This window comes from Salarias fasciatus, chromosome 6 (assembly GCF_902148845.1).
Source record: "Salarias fasciatus chromosome 6, fSalaFa1.1, whole genome shotgun sequence".
Classification (NCBI taxonomy): Eukaryota; Metazoa; Chordata; class Actinopteri; order Blenniiformes; family Blenniidae; genus Salarias; species Salarias fasciatus.
In genome coordinates, this window is record NC_043750.1 from 18393041 (window position 1) to 18412590 (window position 19550).

Genomic DNA, 19550 nt, shown 5'->3' on the forward strand with positions numbered 1-19550 from the left:
TTTGAGCAGGTCTATTCACTTTACTAGGGAGACATTAGTTAACTATTTTTCTTATGTTTTCGTATCAAAGCCAAAGTGTCTAGAAGTCGTCCTCACAGAACCCCAACATGCTCTTCATAATTTCATTATTAGACCACAATTACATGTCCAAAACATCCATTTCACTGGAAACAAGCAGACCTCGTCTGGCCCTCTCTTCCTCCCTGTGTGGGTGAGTTTGTTTTCTCAGCAGACCACAAACCCTATGTTTTACTACGCTAAGCTATATTTCACTAAAGACTGGAGAGGGGGCGGAGGAAATTCAGTGACTCAATGAATCTGTGTGCATGCATGTGAGTGTTTTTTCTTTTCTTTTTTTTCCCGCTCTTCTGCAGGAACACATATACCTTCATATGTAGAGAGAGAGAGAGAGAGGGAGGGAGAGAGGTCCGGAAGGAAGTGATGTAACCACCTTAATTAAGATTACTTACTTATATATGGGACTCCTGGAGTTTCCTTCTGCATATCCACACATTTTAGTGCTTCAGCCACCAGCGTCTATACGGCTCAGAACAGGCACTGGATTCTCCTCCTTGCTGTTGTACATTAGACAAGAACCAACTAGTCTCCCTCACTAACTCTGAGTCTAACAGGCAGAAAGGTAATTCATCTGCATGATTTCATTTGTCTTGCTGATTTTAAAAGTGTCCCATTAGTTCTTCTTGCATGTGCGATATCTCTGAACCTTTACTGATGCTCCTTCACTTCGTCATATTGAGCATTTGTGTTGATTTATGATCTGAAGGCAGTAAAATCTGAGTATCATTGACATTTTCAAGCAATGTTATCTGATAGTTTTACGATACTATATACTCTATAAATTTAGTTTTGATTTTTTTAATGCAATAAACAGACTATTTTATGCTTTTAAAAACTGACAACAATAATGATGTTTATATTTATTCCTGCTATAGAATGAAGTTGACCATCATAACTTTTTGCCTGATTGGAGCAGTTTTTGCCAATCCGGTAAGTATGTAGAAGAAAAGTGAACCTGAATCTTATGTGCAGGAGTTTCTTTATTTTTGCAATGAATTTTCTTGGAATGATCCTCAACTATTTCATTGATTAATCTCACATGCCCACCTGACAAAATAACAAATGGATAAATTATTTTTTCTACTATTTCTTTGTAATGATGTATATGTTTTTTCTTCATGGCAGATCTTTCACAGTGCTGTTTCAGAATCAAGTGAACAGAACTCGAACTCTGTAAGTCCTCCGCAGCATCCTGTTTTGTGCCTACACTGCACCACACTACAGTCTTTATAGATGACAATATATATATATATATATATATATATATATATATATATATATATATATATATATATATATATATATATATATATATATATATGTATATATGTGTGTATATATATATATATATATATATATATATATATATGTATGTATATATATATATATATATATATATATATATATATATATATATATATATATATATATATATATATATATATATATATATATATATATATATATATATGCTGCACATTAATTTTCTTAAAAGCACTGAAGCTGAAGTCCACAGACACAATAGGTGTTTCTTCACACCAAGACAAGTGCTTCATCAGAAACTATTGTTTACTTCAGTTTTTTTGCTCCGTGGAGCAACGGCTTGCCCGAGCAGTGCTTGACATGAACGATGGATTTTAAATGAATGCTCAAATTGTTGCGACTGCAGTTGTAAGGTATAATCAGACACAAGATGGTGTTTGCTCACTTTGTTTTGCTTTTCCAGACAGAAAGTATCTCTGTTTCACAATCGGTGGAAAACGACACCTCAGAGCTTCAGGTAATACACACATTTATTCTACGTGTAGAGCCTAATGGATTTTCTTCTTAGAAAGAGGAATTTCACTTAATCTGAAACTTTTGTATGTGCATGTGTTGCAGAGCTCTGAGGAAGTCACCTCAAGTCAAGTGAGTTCATTTATCTATCAAATAGATGTAAAAAACTCATTACATTAAAAAAAAAAAAAACTGTTCACATCCTGTAACTGTTTCTCTTTTTTTTTTTGTACAGAGCTCAGAGTCTGAATCAAATGAAACCTCATCAGAAGACAAGGTGGGCCTATAACCTCAAAGAATTGGATGATTTCACATTTGTTACATTTTGAAACATGTAACAAACATTTTTGTTACATTTCATTTCATGTTAAATGAAAGACACGTCTTTTTGAAACAATAAGCAATCTGTTACTTAGTATACAAACTAGTTACATGTTAGGTTAAATATGGTTTCTGACTGGCACTGCTCGCTAAAATGTGATTTCTCCTTAACAGACTTCAGAGGGGAGTGACAGCCAATCAGATGAGAATGACAAGGTAAAATTTGATATTTTGTGAAACCGGTGGCTACATCATTATTTTTTTATCTGTGAAGGGCCTACTATTGATGTATTGTTTTGAATTATTCTGGTATCGCTTTGGTTCACTTGGCCTGCTGACTCTCCACAGCTGGACTCTCAGGATGAGACAAGAGACGACAGCATGGGCAGTGAGGAGAACGTTCGAAAGGTGGGGTTAAATGTTTGATTCGAAGCTGTGTCCTGTTCTAGCAAAGAGAATAACACAAGGTTCTGATTTTCCTCTGCTTTAGAGCTGGGTGCGAGTCTTCGCAAGTGTGGTCAAAGTCCTGCGCAGAGTGGACAACAGCACAGAGGTCACGGGTCAATCGGAAAGCCTGAGCAATGAGCTGAGCGAGCCCACACACACCTCCGGCAGCAGGGGAAACCCCTCGGACAGCAGCGACAGCAGCGATGAAACTGCTGCTCCAGCTGTGGTGGACAGCAGCGAGAGCACCAGCAGTGAAAGTAATGAGAGCAAAGACTCCAGCAACGCCAGCGAAAGCAGGGATGCCAGCAACAGCACAGAGGAGAGTAAAGCCAGCGACAGTGCTGAGCTGGAGCGAGACAACGGCTGTGTGAACGGCACGCAGAGCTGTGAAAGTGAAGAGTATTTCTTCCAGAGTGTTGGAGACGATGCTCATTTCTCTGTGGACAATCTGATGATGCCAGTAGAGGATGAAAGGGAGTTCATTCTGAGATGATCGTCTGCGCTTGGCCAGCATTGATGTCCTCTATAAGCCACAGCACTATTGTTCGTACATTTTTTTTTTTTTTTTTTTTGCAGTTCTCAGCTAATATATTTTTGAAAGTGAAATCTATTGTGAAGATATGTCCTCTGTATTTACTTTGTTTTGATAAATAATAAACTTTTTTTTTCTTTTTTACCAAAATGATGTGGCTCACATAATTTCTATAATTACCGCTGTAATTCTGTGTGGAGTTTGCATGTTCTTCCAGTCTTCCTGTGTTTGGTTTTCTCTGGCAGGGGTCTCGTCCCATAAATAAGCACTGCTTAGCGCCTCAGTTGCAGAATGAATTTCCCAAAAGCAAAGTTTTCATATATTACGCTGTTGGAGAGGCATATTGTCCTGAAATCTTTAATATTTTACAGAAAACAGGAAGCGTTCCTAATATATCCCCACACCCTATTGAAAAACACAGGTTATCTGCCCAGAAAGCATGGCCGGTTAGCTCAGTTGGTTAGAGCGTGGTGCTAATAACGCCAAGGTCGCGGGTTCGATCCCCGTACGGGCCATCACAGCTTTTCCTCCGCGCAAGGAAATGTTTGCGTTTATTAAATACATTAAAATGGGCAATCAATACTATACACCGTCTGATCATTGTCAGTCTTTAATTTAAAGCCCTTTAATGCCCTTTTGTTTCTTATTCTTATGAATTACACATAAAATACCACTAGATGGCGACAAAGGTCCCCACTGTGTTATTTAAACTCATCTATGATGTCCACTTCATACTGGTTGATCAGAATGAAAAATGTGATTCAAGCACTCAATGTCTAAAACAACAGTTTACAAAAATTATCCCAGTATCTTCTGGTGTTTTGTGTAAGGAATCTGGTGCTGTTTCATTATTTTCACTTATAAGAAATTAAAACAAACCATTATTCACTTTTTTTATTGAACAAAACAATACTTATTTCTTCGAAAATTTTCATTTTAACATAAAAATTCAAAGACAGTGAATGAAATGATCCAATCTTAGAATGGCTGTCTTGGTATGAAACAGGAAAAGTCCAACATAAAAGATATCTACAAACTGACATCTATCTTCAACGTATCAACAAATCTCAACTGAAAGCGTGACTACATCTTTAAATGTAAACCCTGATATAGTCTAATATGTTATCAAAATCAATTCACAAAACAAATTTGTAGTCAACCGTCAAAAAATGTACTATTATTCAAATATTCAACATTTGAAGCGCTGAATTTTGTTTGAACTCGTGTTCTCATCAAGGAAAATGTGACTTCAAGTGCTCTTTGAGAGCTGGGATCGTGGAAGCCTCTTTGTGGCACTCGTGGCAGCGGAGAGGTAGTTTCAACAGCTCACTGGTGCCTTCTTTAACAGTGACTTTACCGTTCATGTCAAGCATTCGAATGACATCTGTCGGAGGAAAAACAGGGCATGCGATCAGTGCATAGAAAGGCTAAGTTGCTGTAATGACCAAATTATAACAGCCCTCAACCAGTAACGGTTGGGTCCATCTATATGACGATGCTGTTCACCAAAACATATTCAAGATGTGAATGAAAATGGACTTTAAGTGCAGTGTCTCAGTTTTGATTGCGTTAAAAATTTCACACCCAGATTGGAAGAAGGTTGTAGGAATTACAAGGGACAAAATATAACTGGACACATTTGCTCTTACCCTGAGAATCAATGAAATACTCAGTTGTGAAGGAGTTCCAGTGCTTCTTGTTCTTTAAACACGGAGAGTCGAAGTCTTGGCTGATCACATGGAGGTGAACATGGCTGGAAGAGAGCATAACCAGCATCAGATACCCTGTATGTCTGTATCACCTGAAGGTCATATGTTTGTCCTTATCTTCATATTTGAATACTTTTCACATATAATTTTTTAGTATTTAGATGTAGCTATGAGCAATTATCTTCCAAGATAGTAAAATATTTCACATTAAACACTGATAAGATGTCCCTTTTGTACTGTAAATAAAATACGGATTCATAATATTTGCATATCAGGTCATGTTGTGTCTATTCATTCTTTATACATACCTCATACTTGGGATGGCATGGTAACCTGTGCGGAAGCGCAGCGAGCTTTTATCAGGGCACTGCTGAATCATCCGGTCAGCCACTTGATGCATGTGTTTCACTAGATCGCAGTGCTCAGCACGCAGTGCCTTCAGGCTGGGAATCGACTGCCATGGGAGGACAAGCCAGTGGTGGCGTGCTTTGGGATATTTATCCTTAATCACTACTACTTTGTCATCCTTATATACCTAGAAAAATGAAAAGATTATTGATGGAAACTGAAACATTGTCAAATGAACTGCACAATGAAATTCCTAGTACCTTGAAGTTTCTAAACGAAACTTTAATATTTGTAATGACGATAGCTACCTGCATCTTGGGGTCTTGCATTGAAGCCTTCAGGCCTTGGCTCCAATGTCCAACATTTTCCTGAAACAAAGATCAGGCGACATGTTTCTTCTACACCATCCATAAAAATGATTCATAAAATACAAAAATAAATAAAATCAACACTTCAAAAACAGGATTATCTTTTCTTTTTTCTCACATTCATTTTTGTGACTTTTTCCGGACTCACTGACACAGGACTGTTTTCTGCGTGTTTGGCTGCTTTCATACTCTGAGTCTCTCTTTGGCTCTCTTTGTCCTCTGACGCTTGCTCTCGTGGTCTCTTGGTTCCACCGTTGTTGCCACTAAAGTCCTCTTTGAACTGTACCGTGTATGGGTAAAGCTGATTGACAATGTGGAGTTGCTGTCCAGGCTTGATTTTCACTTCATTGCCTTTACCCACCACCACAGAATCAACTGAGGTCGGGTTTGGACCCAGCTTTAGTACAGAGATGGAAGAAGGGAGGCAGAGTAATTAATAATTAGTAAGAAAACCTGTCAGTCATTCAAATAACAATCCTGTTTAAACCTTCATATAATATTTATATTCGTTTCAAGTTAAAATTCTGTGATTCTGTTAATCTTACCTGTTTAACTTTGACGTAGCCCTTGTTGCATTCTGCTTTCAGTTCCACTGGTTGGGAGAGGAAAGTGTTGATGAAAGTACATCATGAACACCAATTTACAGGTGCTCTCAAATCTCTTATTTCTACATTCAAATCAGCTAAAACATTCCAAAGAGTTTGGATCAGATTTGGAACAATGTTTGCTGTTGCAACAATACTGTAAGTACAGTCTTTACGTGTGCCACGGTGTAAGTATATTAGACGGCCTGGTCACAATCTTCCTGTGAAATGTATTGTGTGTGTTGTTATTGTCTTCTAATGTGGTGTAGGCTAATGTTTGAATGCATTTGAGAGTGTGTTTGGACAGCCAATGGCTTACTGAAACAACAACATGCATTTATTTCTGCATGTTTCATTGATCATCTTCGCCAAGACGATTTGATGTAAGGTTTTTTGTAGGAAAAAGGGCGTTATATCTGGTCAAAACAAGACTGTTTGAATTTTAGGAGCTTCATTTTCAAAGGAAATCAGAAATATATTGAAATACTGTGATGTTTTTTGATAATGGATGTGATTACTTTTATTTTGCAGGTTGTTTCGTGCAAATTCGAGCTGTGGGAGCCGAGCTGTGTTCCGCGAAGCTGGAAGCTCAACTCGTTATATATTTCTCTATTTCAGCTGATTTTTGACTTAATGGAGACTTATTTTTTTAAATAAGCACAATATAAGCCAAGGCCATGTCTAAAATATATCTATTATGGTATTGGATCAGTTTCTGACCAAAAATAGCATCAGCAATATACTATCTATGAAGTTACAAAGGCTGAACTAATATAGTATCTTGATGTCCAGAATTTCCGGTAGTGTCCGTACCCCTATCCAGTTCCTCATTACTACTATGTATTTGGCTTGAGCTGAATGTTCTATTTTATATACCTGGGTAGCACTATTTGAATGATGATATGTTGTGTGGATACACAATTAATATTACAATAGTTGCAAATGGGATCTGTTGTTTGCAATTGTAGTGTCCGTACCCCATGTAGTGTCCATACCCTCGCATTTTGTTATTCCACTTAGAAGTTGAAATTCTTGATATTATTGGAACATGTGAGCATGTTGAAAAGGGGTGTATTTATCTACAACTCTCAAGACAACATATTTGCCTAAAAGTACATCTTTTACCCACAGAAAACTAACGCAGAGAATCGAAGCAAGGACTTTGAATTCCAAAATTCCTCTTTTTGAATAACTCGCATAATGCTACGGGAAAATTCTCATTTGGTAAATTTGGTAATGGTAATTGCCAGATAATTTAAACAACAATTTCAGTGACTTTATGTTATTTCACTGCACTTAGAGGTCGACCGATTCATCGGATTGGCCGATTCATCGGCCCGATAGGACATTTTACAAACTTCTGAGTTTCCAGATTTCAGAAATAATGCAGTTGTTGTTGTTCATTTGATACAAATCAGTTAAGAAACATAAATTACAGCAATCCAGCAATGTGCAAATTGTATGTGCAGACATTTATATTAAGTTTGCAGAAAAGATTATTTATTTTCCACATATTTCATCACATTTGCATGTTATAGAGTCTTTTGTGGTCATTTGATGGGCAATAAAGCAGAGTTCTGTTCTTATATTTTACTAAATTAAACAAACAACTGAGTTTATTAAGTTGTAGTGATGCTCTTCATCTGTTTTAACTCTTGTTATGCTATCCAAGTCATGCTAATGTAGAGTCCATACCCCATTTTACCTCGACATCTTTAACTGATCACCATTTTACTACCAAATAAGATTACTGGATTAATTTTTTTGCATATGATTGCTCGAAAACTGTAGTGTAGTGAAAATAAAAATTGGCACAGTTTGTTGAGGCTGAATTTTTTAGTCTGCTGTCCACCTGGAGTCAATGTTGATTGTGACCAGGCCGTAAAGAAAGTAGAACGTTTAAAAGAGAACAATAAAATTCCTAAAAAAAAGCACTCAGGTATGAAAAACACTCAAACTGCACACAACAGTCAATTATTGCACATTTCGATAATGTTGATGGGAGAATTATGAACTAATATTAAGAATTAGAAAAAAAACTACTCTTGCAGAATACTAGATAGATAGATAGATAGATAGATAGATAGATAGATAGATAGATAGATAGATAGATAGATGTGTACTGAACTGTGGAAAACTGAACATTTTCAAAGCTCAAATTTGTAAAATATGTATGAGGTGTACACAGTCATGTGGGAACATGTAAAACATTGAACGTAAAGTTTATTTTAATTTTAGAATCTTTGTCAGGGTCAATAAGCTACCTGCTAAAGTAGCTAAAGAGATAAACCTAAGTTACCTTGCTGCCGAGAGCATTTCTTGTCCTTAATGGTCGTTTCGGGTCCTCGACCCAAGACCACCGTCTGTAAATGAGGCAGCCTGATGGGTCTGTGAGCGCCCTCCTCGCTGATGAGATAGCAGGTGGGCATTTTATCATTTTTAAGAACGGAGTTCTTTCTTCAAAGCTACATTGGAGCTGCACGTAGCCCACGCTCGATTTGTTGACCAGTCCTGCCGCGTCGCAGACATGTGACGTCATTGCGCGCGACTGTTTTGGCGTGTTGGAGACGGAGAAGATTCTGGAAGCTGTGGAAGATCCCCGAGCTCTCCAGGGACCGAAAGACTTCACGCAAGGTTGGAAAATGTCTTCATATCCACAAACTCTGTGCCCCGTCTGATGGTTTTGGTTTTCTGCTGCGGGAGGCCCGTGGCTCGGATTTAGCCCGCGTATCTAAAGTATATCTCCGACGGGCCTGTTAGCTCCCCCAGTCCGAGCCCCTCGTGTGTTATGTATTTCTGCCTAAGCTCCCGTTAACCGGCTAAAAAACCGGACAAGTCTGGAGAAAACATGAAAAAAAAATTCAACGAGATTTGTTTTCTCTAGAATATTGACCCAAAACTTCACGGTTAATTAGGAAATGTTGCGCACACATTATTTTTCTACATAATTTTCGACGTGTTGTTAAACTTGTGAGAGACAGACAACAGGTTCCTGGAAAGTGAAAGTCCCGTTTGTTGTGCTGATGACTTTCGTTTCCAATCACAGCAGCGGTGTTTCATTTTTCACCGTGAGCTGTAAGGGAGACGCTGTTGGAAGCCATTGATCGGTAATACCCACATATTTCACCGATTCAATTATTCAAATCAAATAGATTTTATTTGGATCGGTTTCGTTAAATAAATCACGGACTGATTAATTTAGATAGAAGTAGACGAATGTGTGCCAGTTTTAGAAAGTTTTTCACAGTTTAAAACTATATAAGCGTTTTACATTGTTGCGCTTTGTAGAATAAGGCAGTCGTGACGCACCAGTTTAATTTATCTCTGGAGTTTGGTCAGTCCTCCTGCGGCTGCAGCCTTGGTTGACTTTTCTATTCAATGAAGTAGAAAGATCACCCAATGAGACCAAGACTGCTCTTTAGAACTTTGTTTCAGTTGTCAATTTGTTTTTTTGGGAGGTGAGGACAGAAGATATGCTAGATTTACTTGTCTCTATGGATTGTGGTTAATGGACTGACTTAATCCATTTATTTACTTCACGACGGTTTTCCTCCAATAACTTTACATTTGTTGCTTCTTTTCCTGGGGTGATGTGAGCCTCTGTCATTGATTGTATGGTCATCTTCAGCTGCAGTATTTCTTTCCACCATCACAATATTTAGCTTACAGGTGGCTCTTTTCCACCCAGCTGGTTCCAGTGCTAGGTTAGAACCAGAGCCAGACTGATCCCCGGTTCTTTGCTTTTCCACCTCCTCAGCCCCGGCTCCAGGCCCTCTAAACTGGTGCTAAGGTAGCACTGCTCGGGCCCATTGTTATACAGTCATGCTCTCTACTTAACAACCGAAAAGGAGTGACCCATCCTTATGATCAGTGTCAACTGTTCCTCAGTAATGCATTGAGCATCCCCCAGAAACATCAAGTCTGTTTCAAACAGTTTTTCGCTTTGAAGGTTTTACTGGTCAAACCCAGCTGTGCTCCAGTTGACGTAGGTGTGGCCTCTGAACTAAGATGAATCTTACGCCTCGGTAATGCAAGCAATTCCTTCAACCCCAGACTTAAAAACACCCCCGAAAGTACTGAGTTAATATTTGACTTATTCTCATCTCAAGCAGTTTCTCAAGCTGCTGCAGGACAAACTGACCTTCATCAAAGAAAACAAGGGAGGAAGAATCCTGCCTGGCTGAGCTCATTCAGTGTGATAAGAGTGCACTTGATAAAATACTCATCTAACAGGTTCCCTCACCAAAATAGTGTTTGACACACGTTCTTCAGGCCAACTTGCCCTGGCAGGAGAAGAAGGTGCAATGTGAGACCTAAAAGTTATACCACAACTAATATGTTTTTATTAAAAATAAATAAATAAAAACCATATACCTGCATGCACATTCACACTAACAGAATTTATTGAACCTGTGTTGCATAAGTTTCCAACGTTTCTGTGAGAAAGTGCACAAAATGACAAATATTTATCGAAGCTCAAAAATGGTAATCTTGTCTTTCCCCCGAGGAAACTCCTCCCACCCACATTACAGGCTGTAGTCCAGTGTTACGCTCACAAAATAAGCAGCAATCAGCAGAAAGATTGCGGCTGGCTCGAAACGCATCTTTGTTTGATAAAGGGAAGGGGAGGAGGGGGTTTCTGTTTGTGATGATTATAACATATGTCATGTATGTTTGATGGAAGTCAGAGTGTTTCACTTGAAGATTGATACGACAGCAAGACTAAATGAGCAAGGGCAAAAAAAAAAAACAGGAACACGAACAACAGTTAAGAAAAGGGACATTTCAAAGGTGAACCAGCAAAATGAAGAGAAAAAAATCTTAATTTCTAATATCTGGTTTTTAGCCTACTAAATGGTAAGATTATGAAATGATTAGAAAAATAGTGTTAAAGTGATATGATTAGAGGTGTCCCTGACTAAGAATTTCCATAGTCGAATCTGATTAGTCGGATCCTGCCAGTAGACGACTGATAGTCGAATCTATCATCTTGTTTGGCGGAGCATGCCTACACAGGGCGTCGGAGCAGCGCAGCACAGTGCAGAGCGGTGCTCACACGGCACACGGAGCGTCGGGGCGCCTATGCCTACAGCCGGCCCTGATTGCACTAATAATAATAAAAAAATAAATAAATAAACAGCGCAGGCAGGTAAAACAACACTTATTTTTTTCCTACACACTGAAACACAGACTGGAACAAAGCGTCAGTAACTCTAAACATCAAACAAATGAAGTATAGTTCAAATGACTATAACCAAACTCACTTCTAACAAACGGGCTAAAGCATGTAATTTGTGTCTATAATCTCTGCAGATAAGCTCACATTTTTTGGCTAAACAGTTTCTCACGTTATCTGCTCAAATTAAATGAAGTAGGCTTAATTGAGCTGTGTTGGTCCGTTTCGCAGCGCAACATCCATGCAAAAACAAACACTAAATTAAATAGAATTCGCCTTTTAGATAAATAATAGTAATATAATGAAAAGCTAAAATATTACAATTAAACGAAATAAAAGTCAGCATTAAAAATGAGAATTGAGTAACAGAACCGTCTTTTAGTAGCCCAATTATCTGGCAACTTACCCGTTTAAGGTGGAAAGCCATGTTGTTGTGGTGTGATATGAAAGGACACAACTTGTACTTGACTTTTTTTTGGATCATCTTTGACTTGGTCTGAAGTTTTGTTTTGTTTTGTTTTTTTTCCGACATTTTGAGCCTTTTAAAGTTAAAGGTGCTGTAGGCAGGATTTTGCTAGTCAATGCTAATTTTTCTGTGTTTTCTTTGGATTAAATGTTCGAGTATCCATTGATAATCCTTTAGGAGTGTAGCATAATTGCACTCCCGCGAGGGCGCAGCGTTTCCATCTGTCTCTGTTCTGAGCTGAAAAGGAATCTCGACAGCTCCAGGTATCTTTGACCAATCAGAAGAGCCCCTGAGGCTCTAAACCGTGATTGGGCGAGGGGTGTTGGTCGCACGTTCTTGTGGGAGGGGCTTAACTTGCGTAAGGGCGTGATGTCAGAGAAAACAGAACAGGATTGGCTGTGCTGGGTTTCAAATTGCCATCTTAGATGGGTCAAAGGCGGAGATGCGGAATCCTGCCTACAGCACCTTTAAGCCATATCACCACCGAGATGCTGCTCGGTGACGGAGCTCTGCGCAAAATCGGATTGTGCCACTCACCATGGTGGTTCATTCACAAACAGTAAATAGATAGAATATTGAATAAAACTACAAGTTAAGTAAATTTTTCCACAGTGTATTTGATAGGCTAACATGTATATCAAATAGGCTTTATATCACGTTTATTTGGGGGAAAAAACAAGCAATTCTATGTAAAATCAGTCATTCAGCACCCCCATACAGCTGTAATGGAATGGTCCTCGTTTAATAACCACATTTTTTCGATGCTTCGACTGCGTGATTGGCAGTCGAATCAGGCCCCTTCGAACGAATCATCGAATCGTCGACTATCTGAGGACACCCCTTGATACGATACCATAATGTTTTGGGATGTAAGACTTAATCCATCCCTTCTGGAGGAATTCAGTCATCACATCAGCACTGCATTGTCCAAGAATTAAAAGAACGTTAAACAGTAAATAATATGAATATTATAAATACTGAAAAGTATGGTTTTTATTCAGAATTTCTAGTGACAAACCAGTATTTTATGGCATGATAAATAAACTAAACTCTTAACAGTGAAAATGTAGTGAAAATTACTGGTAATTGATCAGGAAACAACTCTGACAATAGCAGTTGCCAAAGGAGATAATGACTTCAATAAATGCATGATTTGTACTGACGGGGAAACCAAAACACTCTGAGACAGCCAAGACATGCACAGGGTGAACATGCAAACTAAATGCAAATCTTATTAAACGATAGGCAGAATTTAGTTTAAGCGTTTGAATTCATCCTGTTTGCTTTTTGTTTTCCTGCATTCACGAACATGTCAGAATGAAAGAGTTTCAGTGTTTTCTAAATATTTCTTTATTCCTTTCCCAGGACAGTTGATCTAAGGCAAACATGGTGAAGGAAACTGCTTTTTACGACACTCTGGGCGTGAAGCCCTCCGCTACTCCCGATGAGTTGAAAAGAGCCTATCGCAAACTTGCCTTAAAATACCACCCTGACAAAAACCCGACCGAAGGAGAGAAAGTAAGTGCCGCCGTTATCGTCTCTAGACGATTGTCCAGCATTCACGGAGCACTGTTTTTAATTTGTGATTCTCCTGTTTATTCAAAGTTCAAGCAGATCTCACAGGCCTATGAGGTGCTGTCAGACGCTAAGAAAAGAGAGGTGTACGACCGCGGAGGCGAAAAGGCCATAAAGGAAGGAGGGACCGGCGGAGGCGGTGGGAGCTTTGCGTCACCCATGGACATCTTTGACCTGTTTTTCGGTGGAGGCAGCCGGATGCACAGAGAGCGCAAAGGTACAAAGATGTTGGAGTAAATAACCATCAAGAGTCAAGAGTGGAGTTGAGTGTGTCTGACTGCGATACAGATGTCAGAATATATCTTCACAGGCCTGCACGGGTCCATAAGGAAGTGTTTATTGAGATTTCTATTTGGATACAAAATTGTGATGTTTTCAAACTACAAAAAGAATCTAAATGAGTAATTTTATCAGATGTACACATTGGGATCTTGGTCCTCTACTTTCAGCCCACACAGGAGAAGCAGTGGGCTTTGGCTTTATGGGTTTTAGGTTACTTTGATTCAGGAGCTTCAGTAGTGATTAGGCTGGTGAAGTATTGGTATAGTGTGAAATAGTATGAACCCGGTCAGTGAGTCGACTTCTCTTCATAAAAAGATTGTGACTTCTCTAAAATGTCGCTATGTGTATACCACAATGAAATATAACTGAGGGTATTGAAAACTGATACCTTTGAAATGTTTCCTTGTTTCTTTCATAGAAAAAAACATTTTGTGACAGTTTTCTGCTTCCTTCCATCACAGGAAAGAATATTGTTCATCAGATTTCAGTCTCACTGGATGAGCTTTATAACGGAGCAACAAGAAAACTTTCTGTCCAGAAGAACGCCATTTGTGAACGATGTGAAGGTTCGTCTGCGTCGTTACGTATTTGCTTTGACTTTTCCTTCAGCGACAGCCTTGCAAAGACAATCGCTTTATCGCCAAATCAAACATCCGTCATAAATAGTCCTGAACTTTGTAATCCAGCGCGTTGACAGGCGTTCTCCGTCTGCAGGTCACGGGAGTCGTAAAGGAGCCGCGCAGATGTGCATGTCGTGCCACGGCACAGGAGTCCAGATCCGCGTTCACCAGTTAGTCCTGGGAATGGTGCAGCAGGTGTCCACGGTGTGCCAGGGCTGCCAGGGGCAGGGCCAGAGAATCAGCCACAAGGACCGCTGCAAGGCGTGTGCCGGCCGCAAGATCCTGCGACAGAAGAAAATCCTAGAGGTGCACATCGACAAAGGTGAGGGGGGATAAAAGGAGACCACAAAAAGCGAAGTCCATCAGTGTTTTTTTTTTTTTTTTTTTTTTTTTTTGCAATTCCTGTCATGAAGTGGTGACTTCTTTGCTGCAGGAATGAGAGATGGCCAGAAGATTGTCTTCCATGGAGAGGGAGACCAGGAGCCGGGACTGGAACCAGGCGACATCGTCATTGTTCTGGACATGCGAGAACACCCACTTTTCACCAGGTAATCATGTCATATTAGCGTGACATATTTTTTGCTTAAAATGTTCTGGTTTAATGTAGGGATGCACATGGTTAACCGTTTAATCGTTAACCGATGACTGGAACTTTGACCGGTTAATACTATCGGTTATTTTTTTTTAAGCCCCAGCTGGAGCGGAGCTCTCCACAGAGCCGTGTGTTTATGCACGCTGGCATTATACGACAGATATCAATGACTGCACTGCAGATGACACCTTAATTCACTGATTAATTCCAGTTGCCTTCATGTTATACAGTAGGGGAGGGTGTGTATCTTTGTGTGCATTGACGCATGTGGCACAAAACCGGCGTTACATTGAATATTATTTTTTATCTCCAGACGCCGCGGGTCGTCCAGATTCACAGTGAAATGGTTCGGTATGAAGCCGCATCATCCAGATAAATATTAAGCTCCATCAAAACTGTTTAAAAATCGGATTTCAGAAGCTAAAACTTTATTTTGGAAATTAATCAGAACACAGATCACCAGCGCGCTCACTCTCGACATAATTTAAAAAACAATAGGAGATGATTGAAGCCTAAAGTACTGTTAATTATATCTAAATCTTGTAGCTTTTTTTATTTTTTTTTTTTACATTTTAGATGAGAATTTGCTGTTATTGTAAATCTGCAGTTAAGCACCAGACTGTGCCGAGTCAGTCACTCACTCGGAGCGCACATTTCCGTGTCGGAATAGTGGGACGTTTGCGTGTCGGAATAGCGGTATTTCGGAATGGTGATCTGTCTAAATCAGGGGTGGGGAACCCTGGTCCTGGAGGGCCGCAAACCTGCATGTTTTCCATGTCTCCCTGCTTCAACACACCTGAATCGAATCAAGATTCATGGCCAAGTCCAGCAGAAAGCCAGATAACGAGCCTCATTGCAATCAGCTGTGTTGAAGCAGGGAGACATGGAAAACATGCAGGTTTGCGGCCCTCCAGGACCAGGGTTCCCCACCCCTGTTCTAAATGGTGGTGTGTAACCACTCAACAGGGCGTTCAAAAGTCATCCATGCGTCGCTTTGGAGCCTCAGCGCTCCACCGATGCGCACACTCTTCCTGTGTGCGTTCCGCAGGCGCAGTGTTCCACACATCCTTGAGAAGCTTTTCCGGCACTACAGACTGTTTCTCTGCTCCTTTATCACAGATTATTTAGAGAAAATTAAGCACATACATTGTCAGTATGTTATCATTTAATATTAAAGTTTATTTAGTCTTTTTTTTTTTTTTTTTTTTTCTGAATCGCGGGGGCGGCACCAGAGCGATTCTGTCGGCAGACCTTCTCCTCCCTCCAGACAGTCTGCTGTCTCCGTCCACGAGATTTTCACTTTGGTGTGTGGAGCGATCAGGCTGGAGCTCCGGCTGCCGTCACTTTTACCATCATGTTTTGTTTGCTGTGGCGCTCTGGCGATGCGCGACCTGCGCGCAACGCGGTCACAAATTCTGACTGCTGCGCGGACGTCCGCAGATCGGTCCGTGCAGACCAATGCGCAACGCATTAAAGGGCGTCGGTTATCGGTCATAGAAAAGATATAAAATGTGCATCCCTAGTTTAATACTTAAGCTTTGGTTTGTAAGAGTGTGAATTGACATTTCTTTTAGTTTGTGTCTTCTGTGGAACATGTTTGATTTTCAACTCAACTGCTTTTACACCAGATACTGCAGCAGCGGCACTTGTTCTCACTCCTTAATAACATTTCCGGGATGTTGTTGTTGTCTTTGTTGCTGTCAGGAAGGGACAGGACCTCATCATGTCCATGGAGTTGCAGCTCGTTGAAGCTTTGTGTGGCTTCAAAAAACCCGTCACAACACTGGACAACAGAACTCTTCTCATCACATCCCATCCAGGTAGATCTGCTGCCACTTAACATTTATTTGAATGCCGATTTCCATTGGCATTCAGACTAATCCATGGCAATGCTCTAATCAGGTTTTTCTTTTGTTTTGGCTCCGTACATTGAGGGTTGAGTTTAGTCTTCCTTTAAAAGATACAAGCATTTGTGTACACAACTTCAAAAGTGATTAACAGATTAACGTTTTACTATTTGTTGAATTTAATAGTATTTCGTGGTCTGTTTATAAATCCTTCGACTATGAATAAATTAGAATTTGAACTCATGTTCATCTGCCAGGCATCAGCAGAGGGTGGAATACAACAGAGGATGTATATAATAAGTTCTCACATCACTAACTCAACCACTGTGTTCTAATCACAGGGGAATTGATCAAACCTGGAGATACTAAGTGTGTCCTGAATGAAGGGATGCCCACGTATCGCAGGCCGTTCGAAAAAGGACGCCTCATCATTCACTTTTCAGTAAGAACTCCATCAGTATCCACTTACTACAATCTCCTAACCCCTTCTATGTCTCGGTTATGTTGTGCTTCTCATATGAAAGCGGCGAAGCAGCACACATGCTTGAGATCTCTTGTTTTGCAGAAGCTAACACACACACTCATTAATGCCTGTTTGCAACACCTTACCATCTGGGCCACAGTCCATTCACTAATTGGAAAAAAAAAGTCCAACCTGACAGCTCTGCTAAATCCATACATGTTGCATTAAGTGTGTCCTCAGTCTGTGGATGGTTGTTGCCGCCAGGTGGTGTTCCCAAAAGCCAACTTCCTCCCCAAGAACAAGCTGAAAGAGCTGGAGCGCTACCTCCCCGAAAAGCTGAACGCAGAGCAGGCGGAGAGTATGGACGACGACCTCTACATCTACGCCGACCTGGAGGACTGCGACCTGGAGAGGAGGCGGAGGCGCAGGCCTCAGTATTACTGCGTGGATGAAGACGACTACGCCAGTGCCGGCGACGTTCAGTGCCAGACGTCATAAACCACAGCCCACTACTGCTTGTACGAGAGACCCAAGTCTTCATCTCTAATACGAAGCACCTTTTTGTTCCCTCTGTGTGTGCATTTTAAATTTTGTGCACTTTGTTTTTCTTTTTTTGTCACATTCCTTAAAATGATTTCGTTTCTTTAAAGTCAAGCTCAGTTCTAACTGTGCCTCGGCCCTGGTTAGATATTCTCCAGATGGAAGTGTGTTCAAGTTCCAGGGCTTGAAGTCAGATCCTGCTGAATTGGATTCCTTGTCATCTCCAGCACCTTATTTTGATCTGCTAATTTCTTTTTTTTTCTTTCTTATATCCATTTCCACTGTGAGTAGAGATCGGGGCTGGTTTCACTGAGGGTGAAAAATGTTAGTCTAATCCCTGACTGCCAGCGTAATGCCAACAATGACTGAGTCAAGGTACCTTTTTTTTTTCTTTTTCTTTTTTTTTTCCCAAAATAGTCTTGTGAACCACTTTTTCATTGGTCAAGGGTGGCGTTACGTGAACCCTGAGCGACGGCATTCAAGCCATTTGACCCTTTGGCAGGGAAAACGTTTGGGTTCATTCCACTAAACAGCAGAATTATTCCAACTAATATTTAAGCTTCACGTTTACTGCAGTCCTTGGTGTGTGGAAACGCCGGGTGTCATGTCACATGGACAGATGAGCATCTTCCATTTTGGCATGATTTGTGTCTCACATCCCTGCTGGGAATGTTTTATTATTGGAGTCAACGTGGGGTAAAATGCCCTGCATAAGGAAGTCTTAATTATTGGCAACACACCGGGGCTGATTAAGTGTGACGCTGTTCTGCCTTGTGATGTTTTAAGTTGAAAATATCCTCCTGGCCTATGAAGTGCAATGTTGCACCTATTTTCAGTGAAGAGAATCGGTTGTAGATGGTTTTTGAATTCATTGTAGTCAAGTAATTTTAAAATCAGTACAACTTTAGGGGTTTTTCCTTTTAAGAACTTTTTTTTTTCATTTTGTTGTATTACACTGTTGTTGGCAATCAATAAGTGTCTACTTTTCATATTTGTCCCTTCAAATGCCAAATGGGCTGTAGGGGTGAAGATCAGCAAACTTCATACCTCATTGAAGTGTCTGCCTGTTTTCAAGGTCTTACCATGACTTGAAGTGACTTTTTAATGCAGTTTTGATTTTAATTTCTTGTTGCCTTTGATAATGCAGAATTTAACCACGCTCACGTCGGAGGAGTTAAAGAGACAGTTCTTGTGAAATGATGCAAATATTTAAGTCTTAATGACATCAGGGGAATCCAGTGCAAAATTCACCTATAATACTTGTCATTGAGGTCTTAATTTAACTTTATCTGTGTCAGGACCAAGGATCTACCTGTTTGTGGTCATGTTTTCTAATTAAATGTTATTTCAAATTTTGAATTAGTGTTATGGTTGAGTTTTTTTTTTGTTTGTTTTATAACAAGGAAGCATCTCCATGTAATTCTGAACTATGTACATCCATGAATCCTCACCAAGCTCTTCCTGTTCACTGCCTGCCTGGCAGCTAAAAGACGCCTAACGTGATACTCGGATAAATTTAGAGGAAAAAAAGCACACAAACACGAACCGTTGGCAGAAGTCTGAATTTATTCGATAATTACGTATCCATTATATGATAATGAATACACAGAAAATAGAGAACACGGATGGTACAGGGACAGATGACGGCGCGTCACTGGTAGAGGGAGCTGTTGTTTCACACATGCCTGAGGAGCTGCACAGGAACACCAATGTGACCAGGAACATTTAAACACACAAGATACAGATTGTGTCACTGGACCTCTGTCGAGGGTTATTCGTAGGCTTCATGCATATTTTTGAAGTACTAAAAGTATGGCAGAACCACA

At 40.0% G+C, this 19550-nt stretch overlaps 3 protein-coding genes and 1 non-coding gene across 5 annotated transcripts; 3 read left to right on the forward strand and 1 right to left on the reverse strand.

Annotated features, from left to right (window-relative positions):
• Positions 1 to 509: 509 nt before the first annotated feature.
• On the forward strand, positions 510 to 3242 carry LOC115390063 (dentin sialophosphoprotein-like). The gene is made up of 9 exons (XM_030093724.1): positions 510 to 640; positions 954 to 1008; positions 1204 to 1251; positions 1805 to 1858; positions 1960 to 1986; positions 2090 to 2131; positions 2350 to 2391; positions 2524 to 2583; positions 2666 to 3242. The coding sequence occupies exons 2-9, from the start codon at positions 955 to 957 to the stop codon at positions 3113 to 3115; spliced, it is 777 nt and encodes a 258-aa protein (XP_029949584.1). The 5' UTR covers positions 510 to 640; position 954; the 3' UTR covers positions 3116 to 3242.
• On the forward strand, positions 2350 to 19083 carry LOC115390046 (dnaJ homolog subfamily A member 1-like). 2 transcript variants are annotated; one of them, XM_030093705.1, is made up of 9 exons: positions 2350 to 2362; positions 13176 to 13323; positions 13411 to 13597; positions 14124 to 14228; positions 14377 to 14604; positions 14716 to 14830; positions 16579 to 16694; positions 17063 to 17163; positions 17449 to 19083. In XM_030093705.1, exons 2-9 carry the CDS (start codon positions 13192 to 13194, stop codon positions 17680 to 17682), a joined length of 1218 nt encoding a protein of 405 aa, XP_029949565.1. In that variant the 5' UTR covers positions 2350 to 2362; positions 13176 to 13191; the 3' UTR covers positions 17683 to 19083. The 2 variants fall into 2 exon arrangements, with proteins under 2 accessions (XP_029949565.1, XP_029949564.1); XM_030093704.1 differs by lacking the exon at positions 2350 to 2362 and adding an exon at positions 8697 to 8797 and having other exon boundaries at positions 13171 to 13323.
• trnai-aau (transfer RNA isoleucine (anticodon AAU)) lies at positions 3596 to 3669 on the forward strand. Its single transcript has one exon. It is a non-coding gene; the product is annotated as a tRNA-Ile (tRNA).
• LOC115390047 (aprataxin-like) lies at positions 4034 to 8654 on the reverse strand. Its single transcript, XM_030093706.1, has 7 exons — positions 8463 to 8654; positions 6125 to 6171; positions 5698 to 5976; positions 5520 to 5579; positions 5172 to 5398; positions 4804 to 4907; positions 4034 to 4538 (listed from the first exon to the last, which is right to left on the reverse strand). Exons 1-7 carry the CDS (start codon positions 8590 to 8592, stop codon positions 4387 to 4389), a joined length of 999 nt encoding a protein of 332 aa, XP_029949566.1. The 5' UTR covers positions 8593 to 8654; the 3' UTR covers positions 4034 to 4386.
• Positions 19084 to 19550: the final 467 nt, after the last annotated feature.